Below are 19396 nucleotides of genomic sequence, written 5' to 3'. Positions count from 1 at the left end.
GGTCTTATGTAGACAGCAAAAGGGGAAGTAAAGAAGGGCAGGATCCTCACTAGGGGGACCAGATGCAGTTCAGGGGCCAACCTGGAACAGCCACCACTTTGCCCACCCAGTGCTGTAGCTCTCGGGTTCCCTTTCTTATCCAAGAGTTTGGTGGGGTTGGTTCTGCTTCTCTATGTCTCTGCTGTGCTGCAGGGTTAGCCTGATCTGGCTGTTGGAGGGGAGAACAGTTTCATTAGGTCTCAACAAAAAGAGCTTGATTAGGTGTTTACCCAAAGTATATCTTACCAAAGGATTTGTCATCATTGGAAGCAGTCTTTGAATGGTTATAAGTGAATTTCTGTCTGCATTTCTTATTTAATGGCATGACCTTGAGGAAGATAAAACTCCAGACAAAGAAGTGCTTAACTATTTGTGAATCAAAACAATGAAAAATTTAATTAACAATATTTACACTGAACCATTGAAAGAATATCAGATTTTGTTGTTGTTACTAGTTTTCCTTTGTAACTAATAAGGAATTTGTGGGAAAATAACCTGAGACATTACTTTGCTGACAAGGGTCCATATGGTCAAAGCTATGGTTTCTCCAGTAGTCATGTAAAAAGAGTTGGACCATAAAGAAAGCTGAGCGCTGAAGAATTGATGCTTTCAAACTGTGGTGTTGGAGAAGACTCTTTTGAGTCCCTTGGACTGCAAGGACATCAGATCAGTCAATCCTAAAGGAAATCAACCCTGAATATTCATTGGAAGAACTGATGCTGAAGCTAAAGCTCCAATACTTTGGCCACCTGATGTGAAGAGCTGACTCACTGGAAAAGACCCTAATGCTGGGAAAGATCGAAGGCAGGAGGAGAAGGGGACGACAGAGGATGAGATGGTTGGTTGAATGGCATCACCAACTCAATGGATGTGGGCGACTGAACAACTTGAGACTATGTAAATTTCTACTCCTTATCAGTCTTTCTCCCTCAATGACGATCTTTTAATGTCATGATTCCACCTATACTTATTAGTTGGCGATTGATGGCAAAAAAGAGCTTTCACTTTCTCCGCTACTTATTTATTTATATTGTATGGACTCAAAACTATTTCTTTTATTCTATGGGTGATAACTCATTATTATAATCAGATTTTCCCAGATTCAGCCAGTGGTAGCCTCTTGATGTTCCCATTTTTGACATGTCCCTCTGGTTCTTTGAGCAATTCTTTGTCTTCTGGTGAGTTAAGATGTTTCAGGCTAATTTTTCAAGGCATCTTTCCCTGCCTCACTCCTGGAATCAGTTGTTTCTCCAAAAAGCTTCAATATCAATGAGGAATGCTTAGAAACTAAGATCTGGGTCCTAGACATGAAAGAACATCACTTGTGAAATGTGTGAAATTTACTCTTCAGTCTCGAAGAATTTAGGGTGCCTATAAAAAACCAAGTATCCAGAGGTAAATGCTATTTTAGGATCTTGAAAGTTGGAATTCTAAAAGGAAATTAGCCCCTCATCTCCATATTACAGACCTGTCACCCAGGATGCCAATTAGTCTCAGCAAACTGATAACATCTTTAGGCTTTTCTCCCTCTGAGCAAATACTGTTCTCTTGGGACTTCCCAGGTGGTGCCAGTGGTAAAGAATCCACCTGCAAATGCAGGAGACACGAGAGACTGTGGGTTTGATCCCTGGGCCAGGAAGATCTCCTGGAGAAGGGCATGGCAGCCCACTCCAATATTCTTGCCTGGAGAATCGTGTGGACAGGAGTCTGGCGGTGTACAGTCCATGGGGTCGCAGAGTCAGACACGACTGAAGTGAATGAAGCAAGCTTCTAATAGCTCTAGACATTTGTTAACTCACGGCTGAATCACAAATCAGCTATGTAGACTATTTCACAAATTTAACATCTTGACAATATCTGTGACTTTAAATACCCGTGGTCTCTAAATGTTCTCTTTTTTAGACATAAATCTCACACCGACAAAGGCTGACTGTGAACACAGGTAGCTAACTGCGCATGCTCGTGCCTCTTGGCACTGCGTGGCGTCCTCTCAGTAAACAGTGCAGAGAGTCCCGTTCTGCACCTTGAGTCTGTGGTCCTGTTTTCTGCAGTGGTGACCCCTGAGCTGGGGCCTCAGGGAAAGAGGAGGGCCAGAGAGTTGGGCGTACAGCATTTCCTCTTTAACTCCTTTGAGGGAAGTCGAGGGAGGGCAAAGCATGGGATTTGACTGATCCAGGAGAGTTGCTGGCTTTTACTTGGCATCTACACCCTTAGTGCTTGAAGAATGTTATTTTTTCCCTACACTTCTATCTCATTAATCTTGCCTTAGGAGTGGTCTAACCCTGTTAGTTTGGTAGGTTGCTTCTACTCCAATTAGCATATATTTCCATAAGTGTTGAGAGGAGAAGGGGATGGAAGAGGCAGAATTTCTAAACTATTGACCTTGGAAGGACTTGTAGGAAGGTGTGTCTGACATGAGTGTAATACAACTGAAAAGTGTAATACAACTGAAAAAGCTCTCGTAAATGGTAAGTTATGGTTGGCTCTGATGATTTATGCTAAGCAGAATAAACTATGATGGAAACATAAAATATTTCTAAGCTTACACTTTAGTCACTCAATACACATAACACTCAATTTTCCTCCTTAAAAAATAGATATTTAGAGCACCGAGAATCTCCAGAGGAAATAGGGTTATTTACTATCTTTGTGTTTGCCCATGTCACACATTCCAAGTTGAAGAGTTGGAAATGCTTTCATATTCTCAAATGAAAGGGCCTGTGTGATGCCCCTATTTAAATATAAATCCTACTATTATTAATATATGTTCCCTACCATTACATTAAGTGACTTTCCACTGACAATTTGAAGGGGGAATGTCAGAACAGGGCTTCAGCAGCCAAACTGTTTCATTGTTCAAGTATTGACAGGCCAGTTGCCTAACCAGAAAACGCAGAATTAAACCAAGGAAGCTTATTTTGAGAGCAGGTCTGTCGCCATCTACAATATAGGACCAGGAGGTAAACAGGAAGTACTGAGCTGTCTTGGTTTACTTCTACAGGCACAGATTAAATAAAATCAGTGTTTACCGAATGGGAAAGCACAAAGCTGGTACAGAGAGAAATGCTATTTTCATGCTTCTAAAAAGGTATTACAAATAACACAAAGTTTCAAACCTATAATTAAAAACTTATTTTTAAAAAGCTTTGATTAGGCTCCTTTCAAAAATAGAATTCTAGGTGGAAATAAATTTCTTAAAGGTTGACTTCCATGCTGGTTTCCCCTAATCCATTCTAATGCCCTCTTTCAATGACAGACTTGAAGGGTAAAAAGTATGTCTCAGAGTCACTGAGTAGAAGTCCAGTGCTCCCACTTAACAGATGGGGAATCCAAGGCGCCAAAGTTAAAGTAATTTATAAAATGTCGAACAGCCAAGTAGGGGCAGGGGGAATTTAGGATCTGAGTTATTCATGAGAAAAATTATGGATAGACTTAATTGCTTAGTGTCAGACACAAGGACACGATCCTGTGGTAAAGGGGCTAAATGTATTTATTGTTGGTGTCCTTTTGGCCAGAAGACAAAACAGTGGTCCTGTGGATTCAAACTGCACAGGCACTCCCACCCACCTTCAGAAAGGACAAGACCCTTTCTTCTTTTGGTGTCAAAAGTCTCAACTGAAAAATGAGGTGATTCTGCAGTTCTAATATTGTGAAGTTGAGAAAACAAAGAACTGGAAAAGGTGATATGACTCAGGGAAACAAAGAATAAATGAATGGAAATTAAGATACATTATTTTGGGTGAGAGTAATTCATAATATTTAAAGGTCTAGTAGGGTTGTTTGAGGTCAACTAAACTTTTAATAAGCCAGTTTTCAGACAAACATCAACACGCAAACCAGGAATAGCCTAAGAGAAGAATGGGTAAAGTACAAGGTCAGGCAACTCAAAAAAGAACATAGATGCATGGCCAATCAGTTCAGTTCAGTTGCTCAATTGTGTCCGACTCTTTGTGATCCCATGAACTGCAGCACGCCAAGCTTCGCTGTCCATCACCAACTCCCGGAGCTTGCCATCCAACCGTCTCATCCTCTGTTGTCCCCTTCTCCTTCTACCTTTGATCTTTCCCAGAATCAGGGTCTTTTCCAATGAGTCAGTTCTTTGCATCAGGTGGCCCAAGTATTGGAGCTTAAGCGTCAGCATCAGTCCTTCCAAAGAATATTCAGGACTGATGTCCTTTAGGATGGACTGGTTGGATCTCCTTGCAGTCCAAGGGACTCTCAAGAGTCTTCTCCATCACCACAGTTCAAAAGCATCAATTCTTTGGCACTCAGCTTTCTTGATAGTCCAACTCTCACATCCATCCATGACTACTGGAAAAACCACAGCTTTGACTACATTGACCTTTGTTGGCAAAGTAATGTCTCTGCTTTTTAATATGCTGTCTAGGTTGGTCATTGCTTTTCTTCCAAAGAGCAAGTGTCTTTTAATTTCATGGCTGCAGTCACCATCCGGAGTGATTATAGAGCTGAAGAAAATAAAGTCTGTCACTGTTTCCATTGTTTCCTCATCATTTGCCATAAAGTGATGGGACCGGATGCCATGATCTCAGTTTTTTGAATGTTGAGTTTTAAGTCAACTTTTTCACTCTCCTCTTTCACTTTCTTGAACAGTATGAAAAGGCATGGCCAATAAACACATTCAAAATGTTCAACCTCAGTGGTACTAAAAATGCAAATAAATGCAGTGGTCAGACTTCCCCTTCTTCAAATTAGAAAAGATTATAAACGGTAATGATATCCAGTGTTGGTGCAGGCACAAGGAAACTGACTTTCAAACATTGTTAATGAGAATATAAACTGGGAAAACCTGACTGGAAGACCATTTGGCAAGCCACAAAGTCAAGAAGTTCTACAAACTGCAAGAAAGATAAATTGAGAAAACAAAAACACTAATTCAAAAAAATACATACACCCCAGTGATAATTTTGCAATGTAAATACACATCAAACCACTATGTTATACACTTGAAACTAATATAATGTTGTATGTCAATTATAGTAAATAAAAAAATCAATGCAATGTATCACCTCCCCCAACCCTGTATTATGTCCAAGTATGCAGAAAGTCCAGTTGATAAAATTTAACATCCATTCATTATAAAAACACTCAGGAAACTAAGAACAGAAAGGAACTTCACTCAATATGATAAAGAGCAAAGAAAATCTTAGAGCTAATTTAATGGTTAAAGACTGAAAGTTTTTCCCATAAATTCAGGAAAATGTAAGGATGTCTGTTCTCACCATGCCTATTCAACAGTATACTGAAGATCCTAGTCACCGCAATAAGGCAAGAGGAAAAAATAAAAAGTGTACTGGTTAGAGGGCTTCCCAGGTGGCGCTAGTGATAAAGAACCCACCTATCAATGCGGGAGACATAAGAGACAAAAATTCAATCCCTGGGTTGGGAAGATCCCCTGGAGGAGAGCAGGGCAACTCACTCCAGTATTCTTGCCTAGGGAATGCCATGGACAGAGGAGCCTGGCAGGCTACAGTCCATGGGGTCAAAGAGTTGGGCACAACTAAAGTGACTTAGCGCGCGCGCGCGCGCACACACACACACACACACACACACACACAGGTTAGGAAGAAATAAAGCTGTCTTTATTCGCAAATAACATAATCATCTATGTAGAAAATTCCAAATACTATACAAACAGAAATCAAAACAACCCCCCTCCCCCAACTATTATAGTTAATAAGTGAGATCAATAAGGTTATAGAATAAAAGGTTCACATAAAAAATTGATTTTATTTCTATATATTAGTAATGAACCAGAAACTAAAAAAATTTTAATCTTTCTTATAGCATCATATATGAAATATCTATGGATAAATCTAATAAAGTACTGGATTTACATTCTGAAAAACTATAAAACATTGATGAGAGAAATTAGAAAAGACCTAAGTAAATGAAAAGCTATTCTATATTCACTGATTAGAAGACCTAGCATTAGAAAGCTGAAGGATTCATAAGACCTGATTACATGACTTAGTAATCAAGACAGTAAGGTACTGTTTAAGGATAAGCATATAGATTAAAGGAACAAAACAGAATCCAAATGGACCCACACATATATGGACAATTGGTTTCAGACAAAGGTGTCAAGATAATTCAGTGAAGAAGGAATAGTCTTCAAACAAATGGTGTTGGAAAAATCAGATATCCATGTGCAGGAAGAAAGAAAAAATTTTAAACCTTACTTTGTACCATATACAAAAATAAACTCAAAATGAATCAGATACCTAAAAGTAAAAGCTGAAATTTAAAAGATCAAGAAGAAAACATCAGAGAAAATCTTTGTGAGCTTGGGTTAGATCAAGATTTCTTAGATAAGACACAAAAAAGTATGATCCATAAAAGGATAAAAACTGATAAATCAAACTTCTTCAAAATTAAAAACTTCAAATCTTCCAAAGACACTTGTAAGAAAAGTCAAGACCCATATAAAACATGTGAAAACCACATTTCTATATCTAGACTATATGAAGAACTCTAATGCTGTAATAAGGAAACAAACAACCAATTTTTTAAAAAATGGACAAAAGATTTGAACAAACAGTTCAACAAGGAAAAGATACAGATGATAAATGAATACATGCAAATGCTTAGTATCATTAGTCATCAGAGAAAAGCAAAGTAAAGCCCCAGTGAGTTACCACTCTTTGCTTATTAGGATGGCTAAAATGGAAACCAAACAACAGAACAGATCACACCAAACGCTGGCAAAGACAGGGAGCAACTAACCAAGTCAAGGGAAGGCAAACGGTTGAGGCACGGAGTCAGACAACAAGCCAGGACAGAGGTGAGACGAACCAGAGGACGATGGCATGGGCATATTGCTGCAAAAAATCTTCAGAGTTAAGGACTGATCAATCATTCATGCGTGTTGGAAAACGCTGATGGGACATGCCCTAGTATCGGCCCCTGCTCCAAGTGCTGAGCCCGCAGCAGTGGGAAACACCATGATCCTAAACCCTGGACAGTTTACACTCGGAGGGAGAAGATAATGAGCAAAACAATAAGTCTGTCAAACGGGTATGGAAATATTAGTGAAAAAAGAAAGCAAGGAAGCGGGATACGGTGTGTAAGGCGAGGCTGGGGCTTCAGTATTTAAAAGAGGTGGAGGTCAGAAAAGGCCTTACTGAGAAAGCGGTGCTTGATGCGGGGGAGGGAGCCAAGAGGAGAGCTTTTACAGGCGAGTGCTATTAACGCTGAGTTCTCACAGGGTACTCAGCTAACACCCATCCACTTTGTTGAGATCCATTTCGTTTCCACAATAATGACATAAAAAGATACCATTTAATGTGATAACTGGTTATGACAGTTTATAAAAATGATTTATGGGGTAAATATAATCTTCATTTCAACTGAACAAGAAACATTAGAAATTCAACTGAAAGAAAACCACACACTTCAATTTACTCTGAACTATTACTTACCCCTCCTGTCTCAAACCTGCCCCTCTTTCAATTTTCATTTATATGTGATTCTGAGAAAGCTGAGTGGCACAGTTTAATATTAATAAATTTTGGAGTATTAGCTGGGAAAGTGGGTTAGAAAAAAACAGGAGGAAATAGCCTATTCATATGAAAATAATAATCACATAATATTTATTGTCTGGGATTGAAATGTTTCAAATATGCAAAGCAATAAAATGTCAGGAAAAGCAAAACTTCCTAATGTTAAAAAGATCATAAATTTTCCCCAAAATAAGACATGTGAAAAAAGTTCAGGTGATACTTTATGTCAAAAAAAAAATACCCTCAAATCCAAGCTGCTGCTGCTACTGCTGCTAAGTCACTTCAGTTGTGTCCGACTCTTACCGACCCCATGGACTGCAGCCCACCAGGCTCCTCCGTACATGGGATTTTCCAGGCAAGACAAGCTTAAAACCTTCAGAAGCACAACTTACCACTGAAGGGCTATGGAGACAATGGCAGTTACTGTAAAAGCACAGAAAGCAACAGTTATCTTTTTTTTCTTTTTTGAGCTTGAGAATCACTTTTTAACAGGAACAAATTCCCTGACCTAGGCATTCTGTAACATGTACTTTTGCTACGTCTTGAGTGAAAAAAAGACACGTAATGTCAAAAAGCTACCAGGATTTCAGTGTCATTTAAAAATAAAATTTTTTAAACATTTATTTACTTGTCTACACCGGGTCTTTGTTGCAGCACTCGGGAATCTGATCTATGTTTCTGCAGTGGCAGCCATGGGGTCTAATTCCCTGACCAGGGATTGAACACAGGCCCCAGGATTAGGGGCATGGAGTCTTAGCCACTGGACCAGCAGGGAAGTCCCAGTGTCAATTTTAAATGAATTTGTATTTTATAGATCACAGTGGCATGTATGCAAATGTCTAAAGTAGAGTCATACTTATGTTGGCAAAACATGTAACATACTTAGTCTATGGATAATTTAATCCAAGTGTCTCTTGCTTCCTTAAATCCCTTTGGTAATTCCTTGGTTTCCCCCAGATCCTTGTCTTACTGTTTGGGAACTGTCAATCCATGTTGATTGCTTTGGATTTCATAGGTGCTAAAATTTGTTTTTGAATCAATGAATGAATGAATAGAGATAAAGAAAGCAGACATTCTAACTGTCAGCTCCTTTTGGGTGAAAAACGGTTGCTTCCTGTTCACAAAATCTCATTATTTCTAATCTAAATAGATCTTCGCATTTACTTTAAGTTCAGTGGACACGTTACCTTAGGGAAACCTCATCCTAAAACAGCTCACTGTCTTTGCAGTAAACCAGTGGGAGACCCAGCAGGTTTTTAAGGACAGTGCTACAGACAAAAATGGCAAGTGAGTCTGTAAGTCTAGACTCAAGCAGGCACGAAGGTTCTGAGGTCTTTAGTAGTATGTAAGTGTGACTAAGGTTCCCTCCCTCTCTGAGGTCATTAACCCCTTCAGATCAGACTGCAGTCAGAGTGTGTGCTCAACCGATCAGTCACGTGCAACTCTTTGCAACCGCATGGACCATACATAGCCCACCAGGATTTTTCCAGGCAAGAATACTGGAGTGGGTTGCCATTTCCTTCCTCAGGAGATCTTTCCGACTCAGGGATTGAACCCACATGTTTTTCATGTTCTGTGTTGGCAGGCAGATTCTTTACCACTGAGCCACTTGGGAAGCCTGTAGTCAGATCCTAAAAGCCACAAGAAACCTGACTCGTGGCCTGCTTTGAAGTGATTTCTCTTGAGATACTATATGACTGTCATTACGAAAAAGGCTGGGATCATCTATAGTTCTTGAGATTTGAAGCCAAAGGCAAACAAGTATCCATAGAAGATTAAACAGAGACTTAACCAAAAAAAGAAAAAAATGATGTTTAAATGCCCATTTTCTTTTCTGTCAACCAACCAATAGATGTTTATTGAATACCTAATATGTGCATGTGGTGATTACAAACAGGTATAGATTTAAGACTTTCCCTCAAGAAATTCTTAATCTGGGGCAGGCTACAAAGTACATGGAGAGACGATTAGGGACAGAAAACAGAAACTACTGAGACCAACAGGAGCATAAAAAGCTCGGAAGACGCAGAAGGCACCGTGCCCTGAGGCAGGCAGGAAGCTTTAGGGGAAAGAGCTGGGGAAGGTGGCCACCCTGCAAACAGCAGATGGATTTTCCACACGTTCACGGACACGACTCTACATATTTCAGGGGAAGGCACCCTAAGACCTTTCATGTTTCCACATGGGCCACTTGGCAAGGTTCTACCTCACTCGGCGATGGTCCCAGGGACATGACAAGATAGCCAGTCTAGGGAGGGGCTGCCACAAGGAATCATCTGCCTTCCTGGTTCTGGAGACACATGACATTTTCCATCTTGACCTCCTTTTGGGTACGGATAAAGCTGGAAAACTGCTTGGTGGTTTAATTAGAGTTAGCATTCCATGACTCGGTGACCCACCACTCTAATTTTCTGTCATCTGGCCCCTAGATTTGGTATCTTCCTGTGGGATTAGGACCATGGAAAGTCTTGTTTGTTTTTTTCGCTGTGCCAGGTCTTAGCTGTGGCACATGGGATCCAGTTCCCTGAGCAGGGATCGAACCTGAGCCCCCTGCATTGGGAGCATGGCGTCTTAACCACTGGACCACCAGGGAAGTCCCAGGACAGTGAAAGGCTGACACCATGCTGATCTTGCTTAGGCTGCCACGTAAGTCCCAACTTCCAGCACCATCTGGGCTCACGGTCTCTTTCCAGGCCAAACCTATGAAGTGTGGCCAGCCAACCTGCAGGAGTCACTGCTGCTTAAGCACTGCTCAACGGATTGGCACATACAGTCTGGAAGGAGTGATGGGAAGAGGCCAATGTACTGGCAGGTGAACTGACTTCTCCCAAGTAAAGTGGTTGGCAGAAGGAAATCAACGTCGTTCGCAAAAGAAACCTGTAGGTACGTAGTGCCACGGGCTGAGGCACTGCTAGTCGACATCTTAACAAATACAAATTTGAAAGTGACTTGTTCTGAGATAGAACAGACCTCGGGCTGAATTAAAGAAGCTGCTAATGAGAGAGGAAAACCATCATTTATAATGCAAATTGTGTTCAGCAACTTTTTTTCCACTTCCTTCCTTATCTCTGTCCACCACTATCCCACGCACACAATTGCACATCCTGGGCTGGGAGAAACAAAAGACTGTATCACAATTAACAGGCGAATACCTAAAAGGGGCATTTGTATAAAGTTACAGGGGGTTTCTGCATGTACTTCTGGATCGGCCACTGCAAACACATCTAAACATGATAGGGATTGTTTTATAACACGAAATAGCTTGTATGAAAGCATAAAATAGTACCCTGTGTAATGAGAGCCTTCTAGAGAAATCTGGTTCCACAAAGGAGAGGCTTTGTACACATGGATCTTGGGGAAGTTTTCCTCATAATTTGTACAGGGATTCTTAGTATGTGCATTGATCCTATGTATTTATCTTAAGGTTCAAGACATTACAGAGGACTTGGCATCATGCTATATAATTATAGTCTGTTATATATTATATGATATTCTATTATATACATAATACTTGGCCTCAGGGAAGGAATGTGAAGTTAAAATAAAATTTTCTTGTAATCAAGTTTTTTGGTATTGAGAAATACTTCTAGGTTCAGGGCAGCAATTCTGTTATCAGAAATCTTTAGTACAATACATGTGGTGTAACACTGGTTTACAGCATGAGCTTTGGGGTCAAAGTGTTGGGTACTAACAATAGCTCCATCTTGGGCACTTCTGCATAAGGCACTGAACCATCCTTTCTTTTTTTTTTAATTATTTATTTTTGGTTGCACTGGGTCTTTGTTGCTATGCGTGGGCCTTCTCTAGCTGTGTGTGTGGGCTTCTCATGTTGCAGAGCATGGGCTCAGGAGTTGTGACACACTGGCTTAGCATGTGGAATCTCCCCGGACCAGGGTTCAAATCTGTGTCTCCTGCACTGGCAGGCAGGCTCTTAACCACGGGACCACCAGGGAAGTTCGAACCTTCTGTTCTTAAGTTTGCTTTCTACCATCTACGGGCAACACAGAGAATGACAATGCATCTCTCATAGTGGGGTTGTGAGGATTTAATCAGATAATCACATAAAGTGCTTAGGATTCAGGGTGGCACATGGTGTCCTATGATTATTATGTGAAACTACGATTATTATGTGAAACATTATTAAAATGCTGATACAATAAATTATTTTTGATAGCAAGTAAACTGTTCAACAGTTATATAAGTAAACATCTTACTTCTTGAGTTTTCCTATATCTTTTTCTAGTTTTATACTCTTTGGGGAAAAAAAAGGAATAGTGAAGATTGGGTGGTGATGAGCAGAAAAGAGAACATGAATATAATACCCTATACAGAGTTACAGTGGTTTCCAACAATGAAATATTGTATCTGGGTTTCTCATGACTTTGTAGGAATTGTTTTAAAATATGCTTCAATTGCCAAAACTCTCATGACTTACGACAGCCTGAATATTTGATATTTTCTTCCAGAAAAAAAATGTCTCTTTTTTTTTTTTCTTAAGTGCTATGGTATCACTATCCTAGTCTTGACACTAGAAACTTACTTTAAGAGATATGACTTTTTAATATTTGAGCTTTTAAAGCCATCTGGCCCTTATTTAACTATCACATTTACTTCCAATTCCTGCAGGCAGAGATTTGTTGTTGAAGCTTGGCTTGACGCCCTCTGCAGAAAGCCTTTCCTTTAATGAACTCGACTCCACTAAAACTGCTAGCTAGAGTCCCCTGGTTTTCCCTTGTTCCCCACTCCCACCAACTATACAATAAGAGCACAGAATGTTTCATCTTGTCTTCCAAATAAGAACATAAAAATAAGAAAATAAATCGATGAAGAATCAGCTTAATGTGGCCGCCACTGCTATGACATATTCAACTTGATGCCCTTATATTATTTGCAGAAGTGTTTATGTACTATGAAATGTTCAGCCAGAGCATACAGGAAACTGTAAAATATTTTATAAGATGTATACATGGTTGATGGTAGAATTTTAAATGCAACTTGGGAAGGTTCTATCTAAATTCCAAGAGGGCAGATGAGGGAATATTTGCTCTGTAGTGACTCAGTTTTACATAAGGGGTTATATGAACTGGAAAGAAATGCCTGATTTGGGAACTACATAAATTTTTTTTCATAAAATTAAATTTTATAATTTCTAGACAAGTAAACTTGTTTACTCTGAGATCAAGAATTACCAGTTATGTTTATCTGTCTTCTACATGGTAAAAGCATTAAAAGTGGATTGTTTACTATTTTATAGGATCAAAGAACATAGAGTAATAAATGAGGAATTCGTCCCAAATACAGAAATTATATACACCATTAAAAATAGTTATGCTTAAAAAACAACTCTTGCCTCTAAAATTGGAACATTATTTTTGAATCTCAACTATTGCAATACGTGCAGACAGAAGGTTAATGACATATCCTCAAAATGGCATGTTTAGAAAGTTGCATTTCCAAATTCAGGTGAAGGGAGAAATATTTATTTTTTTTAAAAATTTATTTTTAGTTGTGGGATACCTGCTCCACAATACTGTGTTGGTCTCTGCCATACATCAACATGAGTCAGCCATAGGTATACACGTGTCTCCTCCCTCCTGAACTTCCCTTCCGCCTGCCACCCAATCCCACTCTTCCAGGTTGTGAGAGCCCTGGTTGAGTGCCCTGAATTATTCCACACATTCACACTGGCTATCTGTGTTGCACAGTAGTGCACATGTTTCCACGTTACTGTCTCCATTGGTCCCACACTGTCCTTCCTCCCTGCACCCTCCCCCGGGTCCGTAAGTCTGTTTTCTATGTTTACATTCCATTGAAGTGAAGTGAAGTTGCTCAGTTGTGTCCGACTTTTTGTGACCCCATGGACTATAGCCTTCCATGCCAGGCTCCTCCGTCCATGGGATTTTCCAGGCAAGAATACTGGAGTGGGTTGCCATGCCCTTCTCCAGGGGATCTTCCCAACCCAGGGATCAAACCCTGGTCTCCCGCATTGCAGGCAGACTCTTTACCCTCTGAGCTACCAGGGAAGCCCCTAATTGCTGCCCTGCATATAGGTTCATCAGTAGGTCTTTCTAGATTCCATATATATGTGTTAAGATGGTGACTGCAGCCATGAAATTAAAAGACGCTTACTCCTTGGAAGGAAAGTTAGAACCTAGATAGCATATTCAAAAGCAGAGACTTTACTTTGCCAACAAAGGTTCGTCTAGTCAAGGCTATGGTTTTTCCTGTAGTCATGTATGGATGTGAGAGTTGGACTGTGAAGAAAGCTGAGCACCGAAGAATTGATGCTTTTGAGCTGTGGTGTTGGAGAAGACTCTTGAGAGTCCCTTGGACTGCAGGGAGATCCAACCAGTCCATTCTGAAGGAGATCAGCCCTGGGATTTCTTTGGAAGGAATGATGCTGAGGCTGAAACTCCAGTACTTTGGCCACCTCATGTGAAGAGATGACTCGTTTGAAAAGACTCTGATGCTGGGAGGGATCGGGGGCAGGAAGAGAAGGGGACGACAGAGGATGAGATGGCTGGATGGCATCACTGACTCGATGGACGTGAGTCTCAGTGAACTCTGGGGGTTGGTGATGGTCAGGGAGGCCTGGCGTGCTGCGATTCATGGGGTCGCAAAGAGTTGGACATGACTGAGTGACTGATCTGATCTGATCTGATCTGATACAATATGTTTTTCTCTTTCTGACTAACTTCACTTTGTATAACAGGCTCTAAGTTCATCCACCTCATTAGAACTGACTCAAATATGTTTCTTTTCATGGCTGAGTAATATTCCGTTGTGTATATGTACCACGGTTTCTTTATCCATTCATCTGTTGATGGACATCTAGGGTTGCTTCCATGTCCTGGCTACTGTAAATAGTGCTACAGTGAACACTGGGGTACATATGTCTGTTTCAATCTTGGTTTCTTTGGGGTATATGCCTAGTACTAAGATTGCTGGGTTATATGGTAGTTTTATTCCTAGTTTTCTAAGGGATCCAAGGGAGAAATATTTCTATTTCTTTTATCCTCATGTCTATAAGGCAGCATCAGTTTCTCATAAGAGAAGTTATTTATTTACTTACCTGATTTATTTATTTTCAAATTCCATCTCCTAAACACAGAGCTACAAAAATAGAAACTATTTTGTATATTCCCATTTGATTTACAATTGAGCCTGACTTTTTATATTGTTTAGCTTTGACTTTTCATTTTATGTTGGAGTATAGTTAATTTACAATATTGTGTTAATTTCAGGTATATAGCAAAGTTAATTAGTTGTACATATACATATATCTATTCTTTCTCAGATTCTTTTCCCACATAGGTCATTAGAGAGTGTTGAGCAGAGTTTCCTGTGCTTTACAATAGGTTCTTGCTGATTATAATTATTTTGTATACTGGAGTGTGTATATGTTAATCCCAACGTCCTAATTCATCCACTACCCTCCATCTTTCCCTTTTGGTAACCATAAGTTTGTTTTTCTGAGAGTCTGTTTCTGTTTTGCAAACATTCATTTGTATGATTTTTTAAATTCCACATATAAATGATATTGTATGATATTTGTCTACTAAGTGACTTATTTCACTTAGTATCCTCCTGCAATGCGCGAGTCCTGGGTTTGATCCCTGGGTTGGGAAGATCCCCTGGAGGAGGGCATGGCAGCCCACTTCAGTATTCCTTCCTGGAGAACCCCCATGGACAGAAGGGCCTGGCAGGACACAACTGGGCGACTAAGTGCAGCACACAGGATAATCTCTGGGTCCATCCAATGTTGCTGCAAATGGCATCACTGTTCTTTTTTATGGTGAGTAATACTCCACTGTATATACACACCACACCTTCTCTATCCATTCATCTGTTGATGGACATTTAGACTGCTTCCATGTCCTGGTTATTGTAAACAGTGCTGCAGTGAACACTAGGGTGCAGGCACCTTTCTCAAGTATGGTTTTCTTCAGATATAGGCCCCAGAGTTGGACTGATGGGTCATACAGTAGCTCTATTTTTAGCTTTTTAACGAACCTCCAGAGTGTTCTCCCTAGTGGCTGTACTAATTTACATTCCCACCAACAGTGTACGAAGGTTCTCTTTTCTCCACATCCTCTCCAGCATTTTTTGTTTGTAGACATTTTGATGATGGCCATTCTGACTAGTGTGAGGTGACACCTCATTGTAGTTCTGATTTGTATTTCTCCAGTAATTAGTGATGCTGAACATCTTTTCACGCGGCTGACTTCTTTTTAAAAACTGATGTACAACTGACATATAACACATTAGTTAATTAATATCACAGCCCATCTGAAGATTTTAATCTAACGCTTGTGCTTTAGAATATGTCCATAATTAGAATCATTTAAAAAATAAGAGTTTGGGGGCTTCCCTGATGACTCAGAATCTGCCTGAGATGCAAAAGACAGATCACAGGTTCAGTCCCTGAGTTAGGAAGATCCCCTGGAGATGGAAATGGCAACGCACTCCAGTATTCTTCCCTGGGAAATTCCATGGACAGAGGAGCCTGGTGGGCTACAGTTTATGGGATTGCAGAGTCAGACACGGATGAGTGACTAACATTTTCACTTTCACAAAATAAGTTTAGGTTATTGTCTAAGATAAACATGCTTTTACTCTGACGTGTCTTGGTGACATCTAAGGCAGATCCAGAATGGCAGAGTATAAGACTAAGCTGAGCATTAGGGCAATGAGTCTGGTCTCTGGTCTGTCACAGCCACTTTGAGTGACCTTGGGAAAGTCAGTTTCCCTCTCCAAGCCATCATTTTCCATCTGTAAAATGAGTGGATGTAGTCAATGATCTTTAAGACCGTCTTCTACTCTGACATTTTATGATTCCACATAATATTTTAATCTTGAAAGAACAATTTATTTAAGTCCCAATTTCTGAAACTTTCCTTTTATAAATCTTTTTTCCCCCTATACTCGCTGCTTAAGGAAATTTTATTTCACTTCAAATTTAGCGTTGTGGAAAGAGTCAGAAAAAGAACCTAAGTGTAGACAAGAAAAAAAAAGAATTACAAATATTAATATTGAGCAATTACGGGGACATCTAGGCTGGTTCAGGACAGACATAAATGACCTTGTTTTATTCTAAATTCAGCTCATTGGCTTATGATGAAAAGTGAAAGGTTATTATATGGACTTACTGGGCAAAACCAGATTTTATAAATAATTACCTGTCAGACTGTTCAAGATAGACAAACATACGCCAGACCAACAAAAACATAGACCTGTCATATTTCTGAGAGAAATGTACGTTGAGTCTTCCTTCTCTGGGACTATAAGGAGATCAGGTAGAATAAAATGAAGGGGAAAAAACCTAAACCTTATATTTTCTGTCTTGTGCATACTTTAAAATGTACAATGTGGGAGAGGAGGAATTTTGATGTGAAAAATCAGCTCCTGAAGATTTTATACATCTATGAGCCTGGCATAGAAACCAAATACAATAAATGCTGTCATTTAAAAAAGTTAGGATGTTTACTGCAAGCTTATAATTTTCTGTGATTAGGGACGCCAAGAAAAATAAGAATGATGATAAAAAGAAAAGTTTAATCATACATTTCACCAATCACAGATGGAACATCAAAACCCTTTGGCAATTTTTTGATATTATATATCTGTACTTTTTTGTTGTTGTTGTTGTTCTTGACATGAAGATTTCTTCCGGAAGGACTAACACAGATCAGGTAAATGACAGTTCACAAATGTGAATGAAAAAGTGAAAGTGAAGTTGCTCAGTCGTGTCCGACTCTTTGCGACCACATGGACTGTAGCCTATCAGGCTCCTCCGTCCATGGGGTTTTCCACACAAGAGTGCTGCAGTGGATTGCCATTGCCTTCTCCAGGGGATCTTCCCGACCCAGGAATCGAACCCAGGTCTCCCGCATTGCAGGCAGACGCTTTACTGTCTGAGCCACCAGGGAAGCTATTGTGGCACAATCCCATTAGCTGAGCCTCGCTGTGATCTGGTCACAGCAGGAAAATCCTTCACGCTTCTCATTTCTATTTTATTAACTCTTGACAAAGGCTGTCTCAGTGCGAGTAGAAACGACAATAAAAGTAAAATTATGCAAAAGTCATCAAGTGTGAAAGAGATAACTTCCTTTTTTTGTAATTCAAGTTGAATCAAGATAGGTATATTACTGCTATATTTGAGTTTGTTTCCAAGAGTGACAGTTTCTCATTTGCTGGAGAAAGTATAGATGTCAGAAGGATAACTCAGCTGCTAGAGCAGGGAAGGGCCCAGCCCACACTCAGGCTAGGTGCTAGCACTTTGGAGTGAGAAAACCGATCACTCAGCTGCCCTTCCACTGATTCTAACTGCTTGGCTTCTAAATGGGTATGGTGTGTGTGAGGGGTGGGCCTGGGGATCCAAGGGACAGGGGAAGGAGAGAAATGAAGACGGGAAGAGTTCTATGAGGGAAAAAACACACCACAGGCACATACTTGGAAAGTAGGGAAGACGCCGTAAAAATGACAGATGTACAATACATGGGGTGAAGGGAAGAAAAGATGGAACAGACAGTTCATCGGGCCTATTAGGTCTTTGATTAGTCTGAGTTCATAAGGTGGACATGTGTCTGTAAAATACATGAAGATCTAGTCACCAAATGTCAGAAAGTAGAGTTGGTGGGACAGTGCAAGGGGAAATGTGACTGTCCTTTTAATTGTGTGTCCTTTGTCCCAAACCTGGATTACAAAATGCATCAAATAAAACACAGACTAAACACTGAGAAAAAAAAAAAAAAAAAGACACTGCTTTTAAGTTATGTGAGCTGAGAGCAGCTCTACTCCAAATTCAAATTGCAAAATTGCATTCTTGTCCACCTACACACCACCCTGAACATCCTGCCATTAATTGGCTAAATGGCCCATCCAGTAAACAAGACTAAGCGTTGAGGGGGCTGGAAAAGGGCTGGAGTCAGTCAGTTGATAGTCACAACAAACCAACCCACTCCCAAGGCTGTGGAGAGGGTGAACTTGTATTTTATTTTGCCAAGCTGGGGAACAGAAATCACCTTAATACAACATCGCCTTTCCTGTTGCTGCAGTCGCAGGCGCATCAGCAGGCCAGAAAAGCCATCCCATTCCTGCGGTAGGCACTCTGTCAAAGAAGAAGAAATCTGCAGTGAATTATCACATCAAGTCAAAGCAGGAAAGGGGCAAAAGAGCAAGCAGCACTTTCTTCCTGTTTTGGGGCTTGGCTGGCTACAATCGGGTAGGGTGCTTCATCTGAACATTGCTGGTGGCCAAGCATTAGCAACTGCTCTGTCAAAAAGTCAGTGTGGTTAACAAGTGGTTAGTGATTCTATTTCGGGGCAGTGGGAGAAATGTAAAATAAGACATCCCATTTTGTTAATTGATTGGGCTTGGTTAGGCCAAAGACATGTTGTATTGAATCTGTTTGTCCTTTAGAAACATGTGTTCTCTATTGGACATGCCCAAGAATCACTTCTAACTAAGTATCTTAATAGTCTATAAATTACTGACTCATTATATCCTTCCCAGGCCTAATTTATAGTCTCAGTAAAAAGCTATGGGAACAGATAGTAATAGAGGCCCCCTTGCCCAATACGGTGCTAGAGTTCTGTACATTATAGGCATTACAGAAAACTTGAATCTTACCTAATTTTATTATGCATAGATAGACAGATAGATATTCATGATGGGATAAAAATACACCCATAAAAGAAAAATGGGAAAATAAATACTAATTGTAATAATGTAATATACCCCAGTAAAGAAAGTAACACGGCATAATAATGTAATATACTCCATAAAGAAAGCAACATTTCATCCCAAGAGATATATTTTGCGTTTCAGAATTGGCA

The 19396-nt window shown here is 40.0% G+C and overlaps 1 protein-coding gene across 3 annotated transcripts in view; it reads right to left on the bottom strand.

Moving 5' to 3' along the window:
- Positions 1–4735: 4735 nt before the first annotated feature.
- Positions 4736–19396, bottom strand: part of SUPT3H (SPT3 homolog, SAGA and STAGA complex component) — a 411938-nt gene continuing 397277 nt past the window's right edge. For 2 of the 3 annotated variants that reach the window (XM_025260996.3, XM_045162913.1), the window contains one exon: positions 18495–18669. In XM_025260996.3, coding sequence (XP_025116781.1) covers positions 18628–18669 — 42 coding nt within the window. In that variant the 3' untranslated portion in view covers positions 18495–18627. Of the gene's footprint in view, positions 4896–18494; positions 18670–19396 lie in introns of those variants that run through there. The other variant, XM_025261004.3, reaches the window with a different exon arrangement.

Source organism: Bubalus bubalis, chromosome 2 (assembly GCF_019923935.1).
Source record: "Bubalus bubalis isolate 160015118507 breed Murrah chromosome 2, NDDB_SH_1, whole genome shotgun sequence".
Classification (NCBI taxonomy): Eukaryota; Metazoa; Chordata; class Mammalia; order Artiodactyla; family Bovidae; genus Bubalus; species Bubalus bubalis.
The sequence above is the reverse complement of the archived record's forward strand: the minus strand, read 5'-3'. Positions and strand labels throughout refer to the sequence as shown.